At 43.0% G+C, this 16,273-nt stretch overlaps 1 protein-coding gene across 1 annotated transcript in view; it reads left to right on the top strand.

The window, feature by feature from the left end:
• The window catches only part of T265_01888 (hypothetical protein), a gene marked incomplete at both ends in the record, with an annotated part of 47,223 nt that overhangs the window by 21,990 nt on the left and 8,960 nt on the right, over nt 1–16,273 (top strand). Inside the window, 6 exons of the mRNA XM_009166014.1 lie at nt 1,785–1,885; nt 3,586–3,687; nt 4,862–4,963; nt 9,541–9,723; nt 10,877–11,029; nt 15,226–15,423. Coding sequence (XP_009164278.1) covers nt 1,785–1,885; nt 3,586–3,687; nt 4,862–4,963; nt 9,541–9,723; nt 10,877–11,029; nt 15,226–15,423 — 839 coding nt within the window. The remainder of the gene's footprint in view (nt 1–1,784; nt 1,886–3,585; nt 3,688–4,861; nt 4,964–9,540; nt 9,724–10,876; nt 11,030–15,225; nt 15,424–16,273) is intronic.

Below are 16,273 nucleotides of genomic sequence, written 5' to 3'. Positions count from 1 at the left end.
AGTGTTTTAGAAGATCTACGAAAACCCCTCTGTAAGTGAAACACCAACAGTTACACCTACAGGTCGATTGTTTTAGCCGACCTTCAAGTTCCGGTGAGATAATATACCTCATTCATGTATATTTCTTGTGTATGTCCTCTCCATCCGCCCTACTGAATGTCATTTTGTTTTCCTATGAAACAAAAATGTTTTTATGGCTGCAGGTCTTCGTCCAATTGAAGCCCTCATTCATAGTTCCTGCGAAATAGCCCCCTAGGTATTATGAGATGCATAAATTTCCACACCAGAATACATGGTCGTCATCATTACGAGCAACCCTAGTACCAGCGTAATGCCAAGATCGAAGCAACGCGACTTTCATATTACAGCTGATCACTATTTAAAGAAAGCCGTGGTGACACCGGATACTCTCTTGAATTTGCCATTGAACATGACATCCATTAAGCTAGTATTCACTGTTTATTAGATCGCAGCGTCAGTGTATCATAGCCGATTAAGCTGTTGATGAGAGTAACGATGTCCAATTATGGTCTACCAATCAAAACTCTAATCAACAATTGAAGCAATTACCATACGGCTACTTCGTGGGACTGCGGTGTACCTGAATTACACTCACTCTTGTCAGTTCGTTCCATATGCTTTATCATAGTCGCTACCGAGGACTCTCATTCAACCCAAGTCAGTGCGATGTGCAATGAGTATGAAAGCAGAACATATAGACTATTTGCGGCTAACATGGATATAAACCAGCCCGATTTCATGGCTTGTCTCAAAGTCTGAGGAAAAGTCAGAGTGGAGAAATTATGGTGTCAGAACACTTCTTAGACTTTGAGACAAACTAGCCCAAAGCATACTACTGTTTTGGCTGGTGTTTTTGTAACTCATCAGAGCGGCACTAACAGGTTCACAAAGTATGGAAGCCAGATATATTTTAGTGACCTAGGGTCTATCATTCGTACGGTCCAAATTAGTCCATTTGAATCGAATGCCTGGATAAGAGATTCGCACTAGATGTAACCGAGCAGTAGGTCGTTAGTAGGTACAGTGCAGTCTAATGAAGTCCATGTTCAATAGTATCCGCTGATCTGCCCCGAGGCAAGCCTCTAAACACTACCTCTGGATAACAGAACATACTTCGAAACAGCTTGGACTAGTTTATCAAGTTGATATTTTCTGGCTTTGTTATTTTTTATTTCTTTCCATAGGTCAGGAGTTGCTTACTAAGAAGATGTGAGAAATCTGAAAACTATATTGTTTTTGCAAACGGTCTAATTTAACCAAAGTTTTCCTGGTAAAGTCGTATTTTTTGCACGGTCGTTGCACTAGTGATTATTACTTTCCTCGACAAAATAAGTGTAAGCTAAAAATCAAGGTGTCTGCTCGTAGTATGCAGCTCGTTTTTACCTCAATCGTTATTTGCGATTTTTTTCTTTTTGCGACCGACGCATCTTTGCAGGGAATGTTCAGCTGGGCAGAAAAATTAGACTAATTAAACCCGATGTTTATTCCTTTTGTAGCAAGATGGCTTAGTGGTTAGAGCACGCATTTACTGACCGGAAGGTCCATGGTTCGAACCTGACCTCTGTCTTTCGATTTTTTCTGTCTAGGCTAGGGCAACTTGATAGTATACCAGACCTCATTCTTCCTTCGGGTGGCACGGCAGCTTGGCACCGAAATGGTGTTGCAGTTGAACGATGTTCACAACTGTTTTGAATCACTTTGTTCTTTTATTACGTAGATGCTTGTTTCTTACACGTCCCTATGTACTTTTACCGATTCTACAGGTACTGAGGTATTTGAAGAGGTCGGGAAAGGTAAACGGCTCAAAGGTTACAGCAAGTCTTTACGAATCTTTGAGCATTTCAAAACTGGTAGAAAAATGCCGGTAAGTAACGGTGACTCAAATTAATGGGATTTCAGCAATTACCTAAATAATTACTCTGGGAAGTTTTTCAGCTAACCACTGAAATGAAAACCATCCAGTCACGATTGTAACCGCATCACTGTCGGGACGCCAGGTGTCCAGTAAAAGCATTCGTGAATCGAAACATCTGCGATTACTGCTCAATCTCCGTTGATTAACTGTTTGATTTTTCATCTTGGATTTTGTCCCATCAGTCAGCCAGTTAGACAACGAATATTCGTGACATAAAAGCTCCACATCAGAAGCAGACCACAGCTAAATTGATGTTCTGTTTGTTTTTCCTTTTTTGTTTACCATCATTTCACTACAACATCATTTCACCGACAACGCATTGTCTACATGGAATTAACACTGGCATTTCCAGTCTCGACAAGCATCTAGAACTCTCTTTGGAACTTTTTCTTCTCACTTCTGGAATCTCACATCCCAGACCAATACAGTTGCAAACGTTCAAAGTTATTCACTAGTGAGCAATCCGCTCAGTAAGCTTGTAACAATTGTGAAATCAGACGCTCCGTTAATTGAGTCATGTCTTTTGATCGTAACGGGTTCCAGGTCACACAATCTAGTGACTGATGTCAGCCAAATGAAACCTACTCCAAGTTTACGAGCATTGGCCTGCCATATATTCTATCATTCACGGAAGCAGACTTCCAGTATACCGCTTGGATTCGGACTTAAATAAGCTTCATTCCCAAGTTGGCTTAATGCAAACTTAAGCCGCGGTACGGTGCGTTTCTTTTCTGAGATGATAATGTTATAATGTTGGCTGAAAGCTTTTTTTAAACAATTAAAAACGAATGTAAGGCGCATCGGAGGAAGAACAGTATTCAGCTCACAGGTATTTGCAGGAGTTGATTAAACGCTGTGCGACAGCAGCCGAACACAAAGCCAAAAATATTGCACCTGTTTTTACAGATACCTGAAATAGATCCGAGGTTGGATCTTCCACGGCTAGACACCGTAAGGGTTCCACGCCGAAATACGTTAGGACTTCTCATTTAATAACAAACCACATCTCATGTCTTTAAATAGTTGACCATTTGGATCTCCAAGATAGGACTCCAGGAAAAGGTAGCAACTCTGGGACCTCGAGAAAATTGCGTCTGACCCCAAACCAGCATTTGTAAGCCCCTAAAAACCTGATCATTGTGGATCAATAATGGCTTCAGATCTCACGACAGAAATATTAAACTACTATTGCACAACGTCAAGCGGGATTCCCTCATTTTCAGTGTATTTGTTTTGCCTATTCAGGCTGTATGCATTGTCTGTAGGTGATGTACGTTTACCACAGATGGGCACGCGGCACCCACGCGGTCTTCATGGACAATGTAACCAAGGCGCGAGTAGTTAATATTTCAGATCAAGGTGAATTTCACGTGTACTTAGTACTTGCTGGTTTATGGCTGGAACCTCATTGGGGGCTTTAGGAATGAACGCATTCTTTTGTGTATTTAATATCGTATACTACTGATTGTAACTGTGATCAGCTGACGTTAGTGACTCACAATTAGTAACGTCAACAAACATGACACAAAAACACTGACTATTCTGTGCGAACCTAGGCTCCGTAGCTGCCATAAAATTCCCGGGATCCACCATCCATGTTTCTTCTTTTGGCGTCATTCTGATTGATTACTACTTTGCTCTGATTTCAGTCAGATCCGAGACTGGCCCATGAGAAATGGCGACTCGACGGTCTGCTTGAGTCAGTGGAAATGGTCCGAAAGTGGATAGTTAGACGCTTTGACTTACTTCAGGTGAGTGATTCTACCCAACGTATCTTAGTTTGGAAATTTCAGCAAAGAGGTGCTAAGGGGATGTAACTCTACTTTTATCCGAGTAAGAAGGCAGTAAAATAAAAAAAAAATTCAACATATTTTCCTAATTTTCTATTTGATTTCGGGCACATTTTATTTTTTGTCCACTTGATTTCTTGGAATTCTGTTCGCGTTTATGGATGCGCATTTTGAGCATGATTTATTGGCAGGTTTTGACGAAAAAAGGATGTTTCGTTTGATCCCGTTACAAGCGTCTCAAAGTGTAAAAGCACTAACGTAGATTGGATAGATGGCTGTCTTCTCTTCAAGGCAGGTTTGACTTGATACCTTTGGATTTAGAAAACCACTCCCTGGTAAGCAAACGAAACTAAAACAATCGCTTTTTACTTTATCCATAAAAGGGGACAAGATTTCTGTAGCTTGTTTCCCAATGCTCAGACGCACGGTAGGTCCTGCTAACACGCTGTGTTTGTCAGAGTCTGGCCTTACTCCATTATGTACAGTCTCTCCCACGACTCTAAAGTTTCACAACAGACCGGAACAAAGAACTACGGACTTTGGCTTTCTAATGATAAAGACATTAGGGTATAAAACAATTGGCTTGCTGAGCATAAAGGATTCCCAAATCTTCTGAAATATCCCTTTTCTTATGATGCTATGTGAGTTGGAGATAGGCGCAATTTCAGACAACGTATCAGGCAAGTCTTTGAGATACCTCACAGCTTGACGCCGAGTAACCTCGAGGGGGGAATCTAAATTTGCTAGGGCTGGCTAGGCAGTTAATTACATGTTCTCGTTTTGTCACATTTTTTCCAACGTCATGTCTGCTTCCTGTTGCAACTGGCTGGACGGTAGCGCAACTCTGTATCGGTCACTTAGCTTCTTTCTCCGCCCACTATGGTATATCGAAAGGCACGGTAGCTCTAAATGAACGCATTCTTTTGTGTATTTAATATCGTATACTACTGATTGTAACTGTGATCAGCTGACGTTAGTGACTCACAATTAGTAACGTCAACAAACATGACACAAAAACACTGACTGTTCTGTGCGAACCTAGGCTCCGTAGCTGCCATAAAATTCCCGGGATCCACCATCCATGTTTCTTCTTTTGGCGTCATTCTGATTGATTACTACTTTGCTCTGATTTCAGTCAGATCCGAGACTGGCCCATGAGAAATGGCGACTCGACGGTCTGCTTGAGTCAGTGGAAATGCTTCGAAAGTGGATAGTTAGACGCTTTGACTTAATTCAGGTGAGTGATTCTACCCAACGTATCTTAGTTTGGAAAGTTCAGCAAAGAGGTGTAAAGGGGATGTAACTCTACTTTTATCCGAGTAAGAAGGCACCTCTGCTTGAGCTCAACGCTTGGTTGCGGTCCCCGAACTTGCGTCGGTCTCATCTTGACTGTGTACATGGAAGATGTAGGAAAGCGGAGTTGAACTCCTGGATGCTGGAGAATTGAGGCTTGGAAGTAAATCAAATGATGGAGATTTGTGGACCACGACTGCATGAATAGCTTCAATCAATCAAACGACTGTCGAGGAAATCCTCTCACCGTCCTAGACACCGTTGCATATGGTGCTTCACCATCGTAGGGCAAGTTGGTAAGAAATTCGGTCTAAATATTAGTCGTAAAACAGCATTTAACACTAGCTGTTCAAAGTTCTTGAGGCGCAGAAATTTCTCCACAGTAACAGGCCACTGGTGACACTAGCTAAAACAAACAATTGAGGGGAGTATTTGTGAGGAAGTAACTCCTTTCCTTCAAAGTTGACTTCTTGCTAAAATGTAAGGCACAGTGGTTGTTCAAATTGAGGCTATCGTCTTTTCACGTCTGGATAAAGCTCGGTACTTTCCACTGCGCACCTGGTTATTTGTGCGTAGCACTTGTTTTTTTTCTCAACTTACACTCCAAATTACTGCTTTCCAGTCAGCGTTTATATCACTCAGTCACGTGGTAGCTAACCCATTCCCCTATATATTTCGTACAAAAACGCTGAATGCAGCAATAAGGTTTTTGCAACTTTTCAACAGGTGGTGCCCACATTTCTGTCGCTCGAATCAAGATTGCACTGAACATGCTTATTTGCGTTCGCAGTGCACCGACTAATCCTGCTTGATATTAGGAAATATTAAGCGTTTATATCACTCAGTCACGTGGTAGCTAACCCATTCCCCTATATATTTCGTACAAAAACGCTGAATGCAGCAATAAGGTTTTTGCAGCTTTTCACCAGGTGGTGCCCACATTTCTGTCGCTCGAATCAAGATTGCACTGAACATGCTTATTTGCGTTCGCAGTGCACCGACTAATCCTGCTTGATATTAGGAAATATTATTGGCAGTTCTGGCATCTGGACTTGTGAAGGAGATCTTTCGTTCCCTGTACTCTGCACGGCATTGTCTTATAAGCATTGGATACCGATACTCAAATAAACACTTTCTTCATTAAGTACGCTAAAGATAGTTTTACGTCATTCAACACTCTCTTGCTTTTCAGGATCTGCACTCATTTCAACAAATTTAGGACCTCCACCGTCGAAAAACATGCTACTAGTTTTCTTTAGATTTTGGAGCCCGCTAGATAAATTTCTGACTGTAAGACGTATCCTACATTTCACCGGACCCGCGCCTTTCTCCTGGTATTTGTATGGCTTCTGGAATTCCACATAGGTTCGTCCGCAGTTTGAGGCGAAAAAATGGGCATGGTATGCCGGAACAAGCGTTTTACGTATGAAACTGATTGAAGTCTTGTGAAGAGATTGTACCAACACTTGGTCCAGCACTTTAATTAATATCAACCTCTAACATTTTGCTTCACTAACAGCTAACTGTAGATCGTGTCCTGATGAGAGTTTAACACATGCCTCAAACAAACCCTTACAATCCTGATTGCGAAAACCTCTTATCTCTCGCCACATCATTTCACAGCAGGATATAAAATCAGCAGCAAATTGGAACACTTCCTATTTCTAATACACAGGATTGTGGAACTTGGTTCTCCGCGTAATGCTTTGGAAATCACGTGCCAAACGCACCTGGTTGCATCACATCTCCCGTAGTCTCAAAATATAATTGCTAAAACCTTTTCAAAGTGATTCTGGCCTTACAGCCCAACTATCCGGTTGATGCATTCATGGGAAAATTAAGGCTACCGCGACCACGGTTTCTATGTGCATTTCTCAGCGGATGTTCCATATGTTCACAGGCAAGTACACTCGCACAATATCAGGTGGTATATACACCGGGTGTGTATTGCCGGGTTTAGAACTCTCCGAGTCTCACAATTTTACCGGCTTAGGTGAAGCGTCTGAGCGCACCCAAGTGCCTTGGACTTGCTGTGACCTAAATTTTCAAGGCAACGTAACCTCAAATTCCGCATTTTCAATGCAGTTGCTCAAGTCTAGGCACTTAGGGACATCCACAATTCCTTTGATCGTATTCCAGGCTTTCGCTAACCAAGTCAAATATTGACAAAAAAGTTTGCACTTCAAAACAGAGTCTCACTTTGGAAAATCTGCTTTTTTCCAAAAACGTAGCGCTAATACAGCTAGAATGCAAAGATGAAAGGATTGCTGCGAAGGTGAGAAAAGGCAATTTTAGTGGAAACGTGAAAAAACAGCGTGAATGATAGAATTTTGCAACTAAATTTTGAAGACTGTTAACTAATACCCAACCATCAACATATTTTGGTAATATCGGGCAAACAAATGAGGCACAGCATTTTTAGTCTTTCTTTAGCTCCAGTGAATTCCCCGAGGATTTAACACCGATGGGTTTAGTGTCAGGCAAGTCTATCAGTGTTTTCAGATGTGTCGTTCCAGAGGGAACAAGCGTTTCGTGAAAATCGATAAACGCTGGCAAAACAAGTAATCTTTTCCCGAACCTCTTTTCATTCGTTGTTCAATGAGGCCCTGGGCAGTATACTTCTGCATTTTGGAAACGGAACCCACTGTTTTGCCCATGATGAATTTTGTGGTAAATAACGAGGACAATTAGAAACGATCGAATAATGAGGACTATTACTTTTTCAGTCTTGTCAACATCCACGGTATTGTGCGTCATAAAGCTGTTGCGATATTAAACGTAAAGAATACAATGTTCAGAAAGCTGTTGCGATATTAAAGGGACTAAACAGGCAGTCCTAAAGGATTCACTGTGCTACATCACATTAGTACCCTTTCTCAACTGATGGCAGCCATTTTCGGTTTGCTTTTTCAGAAATCACGTGTTTTCCCTTCAGATTTCAGTTTATATAGCGATAGGACCCTGTCTTGTGATCTGATCAATGATTCGATATCCGTTTTGTGTTACAGTCCTCCACGTACAGTTTGTTGGCCTTTAAAGAGAGCACTGTCCTACAATATGCTAAGACATAGGTGATTAGTGTGGAACCTCGTGGGATGCGAAAGCCAAACAAACTCTTGTTTGATCAGCTAGCACGATTTTTGACAGGAAAGTTCACACAATCCCAATATTCCCAAATGTAGAGAAAATACAAGAGCCACATGACTTCAGGTCTTGCAGGAGGGCGGAGTGAGGTGACAGTGATGGGGGCAGCCAAGTTAATTGCATCATCTTTTGTTGAGGCGCGTCACACTCCCCATATTTTTGTGCCTTCCATGCCACGACTCTGTTAAATGCTTATTTATGTGTAAGTTTTTGGAACCCACCAGGCCTGTTTGATCTGTGCGCACCCAACTCTCCAAAGCCTGGGCTTGTCTTCCTTGCGATATTTGTAACTTTGTGATCCGAACGGTCCAATTATAGCCGAGGTTTGTCTGTCATCGGGGCTTGTGTGGTTTCATGAAGAAACCATTTTACGTTGACAGTATCGTGTAGCAGCCATTTACCGTGGTATCTGCTTTAGTTGTGTGATTTTTAATAATTCACGAACATTACTTTTGAGCTCACGAAAATTTCCCGTGTGTGCGTCCGTTTCAAGCAGGATTTTTCAAGGAAAACAACTTGGGATGATTTAATTTTAGCAGAAAAAGATTAGTTGGTAGCCATGGTTGTGATTGGCCAACTGAGACACATTACGTTCTCAGAACCCAATTGGTCCGTTTTGAATTATGTTTCCCTTGATTCTCTAACCCTTTCAATCGACTGATGCGTTTGGCACCTTCTGTTTGAGAACTTATCATTTGTTCTGACTGGTTGACCTTTAAAAGCCACACAAACTCAAGGAACTAAAGAGGCATAACCCACCCAATCGCGCGCTGATCGTGTCACTCCGATTGGTGACGGACGTTGGCAACCTGTTCGAACAAAATCGACGCCACCTGATCGAAAACTGAGGAAACCGCCTGTCCCAGTAGGCGTCCTCATTGCACTATGGTCTTTTGGAGACATGCTTTACAAACGTATAAGCTTCTTAAAGAAATGCAAATGGCAGGGTTGGTATTAAGCTCATTGTCTGACGTTATTGAGGCTTTAAAGAACCTATAATTCTGATTAAGCTAGGTCCCTATTTTTGATTATTGTGAATGAAGAATATAGGCTTTTTGTTCAAACGCTCTCACAATTATATCTTTGTAATGCACTACTCATAAGTTTGCTGAAAACTTCTCGACAGCCCGCGACCAGTTTCGCCCTTTTTGAGGCTCATCAGATAGGCGCAGTCCCCAAGTTTCCGTCAACCTTATGTTCTACTTGAAACCAAATTGCACGAAATTAGAGAATATACACTCATTTGCAAACTAATTTGGTTTTTCAAGAGACACCTGGAACCCAGCTGAATCTCTCGCTCCCACAATTAGTTTTGTGCATTCTCTTGTCATTTCTAATATAATTAAGCCTTTCCATATTTTCTGTTCTTTCATAAAGGAATCGTTTGCCAGCGAAAGACAATTTCTGGAAAGCTTTTCTAATGTCTCCGGACTGGATGGACAAGTAACGCTCCATCATCGCATTGGAATCTGTCCTAGTTCCTGTCCGATTGCCATTGACAGCATAACAGCTCACATATCGATCATGGATTCCGCCCTAGAATATATGGAGCACGTGACTGTAAGTAGCGAGGCTAATACACTGATCGTTTAACGTCACCTGTTGTCCCAGTCAACTGCCCCTCATCATTACTGAAAAAGTAATGAGACCAGGATCTTCGCTCCCTTCGTTTGAATCAATAAGACATTCCGCTTAATTGAAACGGCAGAGCTTGGTTTTTCGCAGGCACGGATTCCTGACCAAAACTTGAGCATACTGCCACAACCACCAGCACCACCAAGGAATTCTTGCTTGATAACCATCATCTCTCGTTGAGAACCTGATAAACTCCAATAGGCTAGTGATTATTCCATACATTTAGACCACAATTTCGGGAAAACACTCTCGCTAGAACAAACACAGTCCGAAACGAATGCTTTTAAATGACAAATACATCTTGGGTGAACTGACACACACCTAGGTGGTTAAGCATTGCTCTTCACACCACGCTGACGATCAATATCTGGGCACAATTCCTCCAAGCGCAGAAATTGGCTGGTTGTGTCACAAGGGGGTTGAGGAAATTTGGGGAAATTCAAAGATTTCAGCACAGTTTTCATGTTGCAAGTGAAGTAAGACAATGCTAGAAACTGAAAACCACTAACCTTCTGAGCATTCATCATCAACTGGCTTCATTAAAACACAGGATTCATCCAATGAGGCCCGTATGAATCAGCTCATAATAATGATGTTTCGTTTTTGATGCCACTTTGGCGTTTTGTGAACACAGCTGCCATGCAATCTGCAGGGGGTTAGACATGATCTAAGCAAGAAAACTAACTAGATCAGGGTCACATGCCGCGTGAAACTTTACACTGAAGGAGAAGCTTCTTGTAAGATTTCTGACTATTCACAAGGAGTTCCATTCTTAGGTTTTGTACGCATGAGTTTAACCGGGCAAAACCAACAACTCCATTAAAGTGCACATAAATGATGTCATTTTTTGCGAATCTTTGATGCTGAGTATACGCTTGGAACCCGAAAATCAGCCAGCAGTTCGCTGCCATGTTAACTTGCTGCGTTTTACTCAAAGCCTAAGGCTTGTGAGTCGATAACGACTGTCTGCTCTTATTTTTTATTTCTTATTATTGTTTATTTCGAGTTTATCATCCCGTCAATCCTGACATTTTTTGCTCATGGCGTCATTCTTATTGCTCTCTTTTTCACCTCAAAGCGTCCAAAACTTCAGGATAAAGTCATTAGCCGCCTACAAGAACTATCTGAAATGCTTTACGATCCAAATTTGTTGCTTGAACAACTTGAGAAGACTGAGAAAGAATGTGCCCATGCAGAATCACTGCTTCTCCAGGCGACGTCGAAAAACCAAGTAAGCCTTGACAGATCACTCACAACTGCATCAGACAAGCTAGAGTTTACCTGATTCAGTTCTGAATTCCTGTTGAACTATGACTATTATGTAAGACATCAGGCTATAAGACGGTAATGTATGACGTCGCTTGCAAAAATAAGAACGTGCCTTGCCTCGTTCGCTCAAATGTATCACCATTTCGGTGCCTAACTTCCTTGCCACCAGAAGGAAGCATGAGGGATGGAATACTGCCAGGTTGCCCAAGCCTAGACCGGGAAAGTCGAGAGACCGAAGTCGGGTTGAACCCACGGACCTTCTGATCAGTAAATTCGCACTCAAACAACTGAGTCGCCTCGCCCCCATAACATGCTCTGCAGTACAGACATAGAACTACGAGCGTGTGACAAAGGAAGGACACGAAACGGGTGCAATGCATGTATAAGATCTGTGGCATCGAAAATATTCCCCACCATCTCAGTAGATTAGTAATACCAACCGGGGCAGCAAATGGAGCTTGCTCTCCGTGGTTAGACCTTTTCGTAATGGATCCCAAAATGCGGTGAAAATCGACTCAATTAATTCAACCGCAGAGTCAAATGAATTCACAAGTCTATGTCAGAATAAATTTTTGGAGGCGGGTGTAAAAGTCACTAAGTTGCAGAGTCATTTGCCAGAGAAGTGTTCGCAACAAAACTGCAGGCAGGCCATTGTTGAGGTTCCCGGAACTTTGAGTGACGCGTAGGTTCGACAATCCCGAATATCAAACGGAAGAATTGGGTTCGTACTTCCACGGTACTCAATTGTTCACGTTCGTAGCGTCAAAAGGTTCACAGGTCTGTCACTGACCGGCACAATGCAGTGTCAACGAGTGGAACGATGGCTCAGTAGCGTGGGTTGCGGCCATCCCTCCAGATGACGGTCTCGTGATTCTCATTGGAAGTGCGATCACACGGAACTCATGAGAAAACAAGTCAAGGCAGGCTCAGCAAACGGGACATGAACGCACATGGGTAAGTAGGTCAGCAGCGCGCATTCACACACAGACACACATGTCAATAAACAGGTGTCAGAAGGAACGGCCTTTCCGGCAAGGTGAGTGGCGGGTAAGAATAAGCAAAACAAACAGAGATCACAAGTACATAGGCGAAGTAAACAAATGAATGGGGGAATTATCTTAAAGTCAAGTTTACCTGATTCAGTTCTGAATTCCTGTTGAACTATGACTATTATGTAAGACATCAGGCTATAAGACGGTAATGTATGACGTCGCTTGCAAAAATAAGAACGTGCCTTGCCTCGTTCGCTCAAATGTATCACCATTTCGGTGCCTAACTTCCTTGCCACCAGAAGGAAGCATGAGGGATGGAATACTGCCAGGTTGCCCAAGCCTAGACCGGGAAAGTCGAGAGACCGAAGTCGGGTTGAACCCACGGACCTTCTGATCAGTAAATTCGCACTCAAACAACTGAGTCGCCTCGCCCCCATAACATGCTCTGCAGTACAGACATAGAACTACGAGCGTGTGACAAAGGAAGGACACGAAACGGGTGCAATGCATGTATAAGATCTGTGGCATCGAAAATATTCCCCACCATCTCAGTAGATTAGTAATACCAACCGGGGCAGCAAATGGAGCTTGCTCTCCGTGGTTAGACCTTTTCGTAATGGATCCCAAAATGCGGTGAAAATCGACTCAATTAATTCAACCGCAGAGTCAAATGAATTCACAAGTGTATGTCAGAAAAAAATGAAGAAGACGGGTGTAAAAGTCACTAAGTTGCAGAGTCATTTGCCAGAGAAGTGTTCGCAACAAAACTGCAGGCAGGCCATTGTTGAGGTTCCCGGAACTTTGAGTGACGCGTAGGTTCGACAATCCCGAATATCAAACGGAAGAATTGGGTTCGTACTTCCACGGTACTCAATTGTTCACGTTCGTAGCGTCAAAAGGTTCACAGGTCTGTCACTGACCGGCACAATGCAGTGTCAACGAGTGGAACGATGGCTCAGTAGCGTGGGTTGCGGCCATCCCTCCAGATGACGGTCTCGTGATTCTCATTGGAAGTGCGATCACACGGAACTCATGAGAAAACAAGTCAAGGCAGGCTCAGCAAACGGGACATGAACGCACATGGGTAAGTAGGTCAGCAGCGCGCATTCACACACAGACACACATGTCAATAAACAGGTGTCAGAAGGAACGGCCTTTCCGGCAAGGTGAGTGGCGGGTAAGAATAAGCAAAACAACTGGAGATCAAAAGTACATAGGCGAAGTAAACAAATGAATGGGGAAATTATCTTAAAGTCAAGTTAGATTCAATAGCCATAATAGGTTTCTTTCAGGCCTAGGGCTTTGGGTCAAGTAAGCTGTGCAGTTGGCAATGGCTCTATTGGCGCCAATCAGTGACATTTTATGTCAGTTCACTACAAAATGGTTGTTAAACGGGTTCGAACTCCATTTTATTCTCACATTTGCCCTTCTGTTATATGACCTGTGAATCATTCGGTCAGGTGAAATTGTGTCCATCAGCTAGCAGTACTGCCGCAAACCCATATAATTGGGTATGCATTATTGGGCTGTTTTAAAAACTGTCCATAAACTGTGCTCATCAACGCGCATTTCGTCAATCTTTTAACCTCCCGGATACCCCGGGGTTTATTCTCCCCGAGCTTCGTCTCGCTTGTGCTTTCAAGAGTATGCATAAACAGTGATATAAACTGTCAGGACGTGGAAAAAGTACTTGTGCAAAGTGATGCACCGCCTAGGTCACCATCGATACGACACGTTTGGAAAGCAAGTGCGTTGGCGGAGCTCACGAAACACGGCTTAGGCCAGTGGAGTGGGGCTGAAATTGTTCACGACCGGAACACCGCCATTGGCTGTACAGAACGAGCAAGTGAACGACCATATTTGGCCATTTAGTCATCTTATATATTTACGCAGAAGCTCTGTATGTTTTTTTCCTGACAATACAGTCGTGTCCCGTGTTCTCTGCCTTCTCCCTATCGCGTAGTCTGGCAGGCTCAGTGCAGGCGTAACCAAAAGACGGCCACCCACGATACAACATAAAGAAACACATATGTGACTTTTTCCAACATGTGCACTCCCCTTGGCTCGTTAGGACTCATCGCATATGACACTCAAATGACATGATACTTTAGTCTGGGAAGCGTCTAATGAAGCCTGTCTCACATACCTTATAAAAGTTCCGAGCCTTAATTGTGACCACCTACATTGAGTGTGTCGTGTATTTTGACGCGGTTTCACTTCATTAGCATTCCTTGTTTAATTAGGGATGCGTCCTCTTCTAAAATCAAATGAGTAAGTGGATGCAAACTTCGGTTATTTAATCCACAAGCTTTCGGCTTGTTTCATGAAAAATCCACGGATTCAGCAAAGAATGATTTTACCTAATGACAACGTTTCCCAGGTGTCGGAAGCCTCTAGTTTTCAGCAGTCGTGTCCACTAAAGACTAGGATAACAGTTTTACTTTCCGGATAGAATGGTGTTTTTAGCGAATATAAACTCATCTGCAAACTAATTTGGTTCTTTCGAGAGACTCACCTGGAACCCAGCTGAATCTCTCGTTTATGATGTTCTCAGGTGAGTATATATTCGCTAATTTCGTGCAATTTGGTTTCAGGTAGAACATAAGGTTGACGGAAACCCAGGGACTGCGCCTACCTGATGAGCCCCAAGAAGGGTGAAACCGGTCGTGGGCTGTCGATGGATGTTCAGCAACCTTATGAGTAGCACATTACAAATATATACATGTATCTCGATATTTCAAATATCGTAACAACTGAAACATGAGGCGGCCTGGTGCAGCACATTCAGTTGCCCGAGAACATCATAAACGGGAGATTCAGCTGGGTTCCAGGTGATTCTCTCGAAAGAACCAAAGTAGTTTGCAAATGAGTGTATGTTCGCTAATTTCGTGCAATTTGGTTTCAAGTAGAACATAAGGTTGACGGAAACCCGGGAACTGCGCCTACCTGATGAGCCCCAAGAAGGGCGAAACCGGTCGTGGGCTGTCGATGGATTTTCAGCAACCTTATTAGTAGTACATTACAAGAATGGTGTTTTAATTCCTCTACGATGTCTTATCCTGTGCTTGCCTGATTGCTGAGTTGTAATCAATCGTCGCCTAATACAGAATACTCAAAATCAAAGAATAAAGCTATTTTTGCATTTCCTCTACTTTCCCAAATCCAGCCCACGACTGTCTTGGCGGAGCGTCGCGCGGAACTGCAACATAGGAAGGAGACTCTGCGCGGAAACTTGCTCTCACAGTTGCCACTCCTCATAAGCCGTTCCGAAACCTTGTTGCTTTCCATCCTATCCTACACTTTCCTGCTTACTGCTACCCTGATGAATCGGTATGGTTCGCTGATGAACCATCAGATGAGTAGGGTAAGATCGCGAGACTTTTGTTTATGATTACCACATTAACTAGGGCATATTTGATTGAAAGTATCAAACTTCTTGTGAGAATGACAGAAACTTGTGACGCTTGGCGTTTAGCATATTCTATGCTCCCTGAACTTCCCTTAATCCCAATCTCGAGTAAACTAGACACACGTAGAACTAAACGCTGGTCCGTAATCTCGGATGGTGATTGCCTAAAATCTTAACCTATGGATTTCTGATCAAACAACCGGAGCAAATGATACTTCACTGCTCATTTAGTCAGATTTTTGACGCGCCCTGGACCCTAGTAAGTGGTGGACGGGCGTGACAAAACAACTTGATCAACTCGACATCCACCCACGTGAATTCTATCCGTCTGGAGTTCTATCAGGAATATTGAATTCCTATCGCATAGCCCATATAAACTTACTAGCTCCAGCCTGCGTTCGTGAACTAATGGTAACACGCTGGCCTCGCATATCAGATATTCGGAGTTCAAACCTCCGCACGGAATCGTTCATATTTGGGTGATGTGGATGCAAACTGTCAAATTTTTCCTTTTCGGTATCTAGAAAACCTAGAGTTCCTTTGTTTTACGACCTTGCTTCATGTCACCTACCCTTTCTGACGCCGTTTTTCAGTGCAATGGAACTAGTAGTCAAGCTTTTTCGAGAGACTCCCCTGGAACCCAGCCTAGAGTTCGTTTTACGACCTTGCTTCATGTCACCTACCCTTTCTGACGCCGTTTTTCAGTGCAATGGAACTAGTAGTCAAGCTTTTTCTTTCGACTCCCCTGGAACCCAGCTGAATCTCTTGCTTGTGATGTTCTCAGGCCTACCTGACGAACCCCACA

Source organism: Opisthorchis viverrini (assembly GCF_000715545.1).
Source record: "Opisthorchis viverrini unplaced genomic scaffold opera_v5_21, whole genome shotgun sequence".
Taxonomy (NCBI): Eukaryota; Metazoa; Platyhelminthes; class Trematoda; order Opisthorchiida; family Opisthorchiidae; genus Opisthorchis; species Opisthorchis viverrini.
Note: the sequence above shows the minus strand (reverse complement) of the source record. Positions and strands in the feature narration are given on the sequence as shown.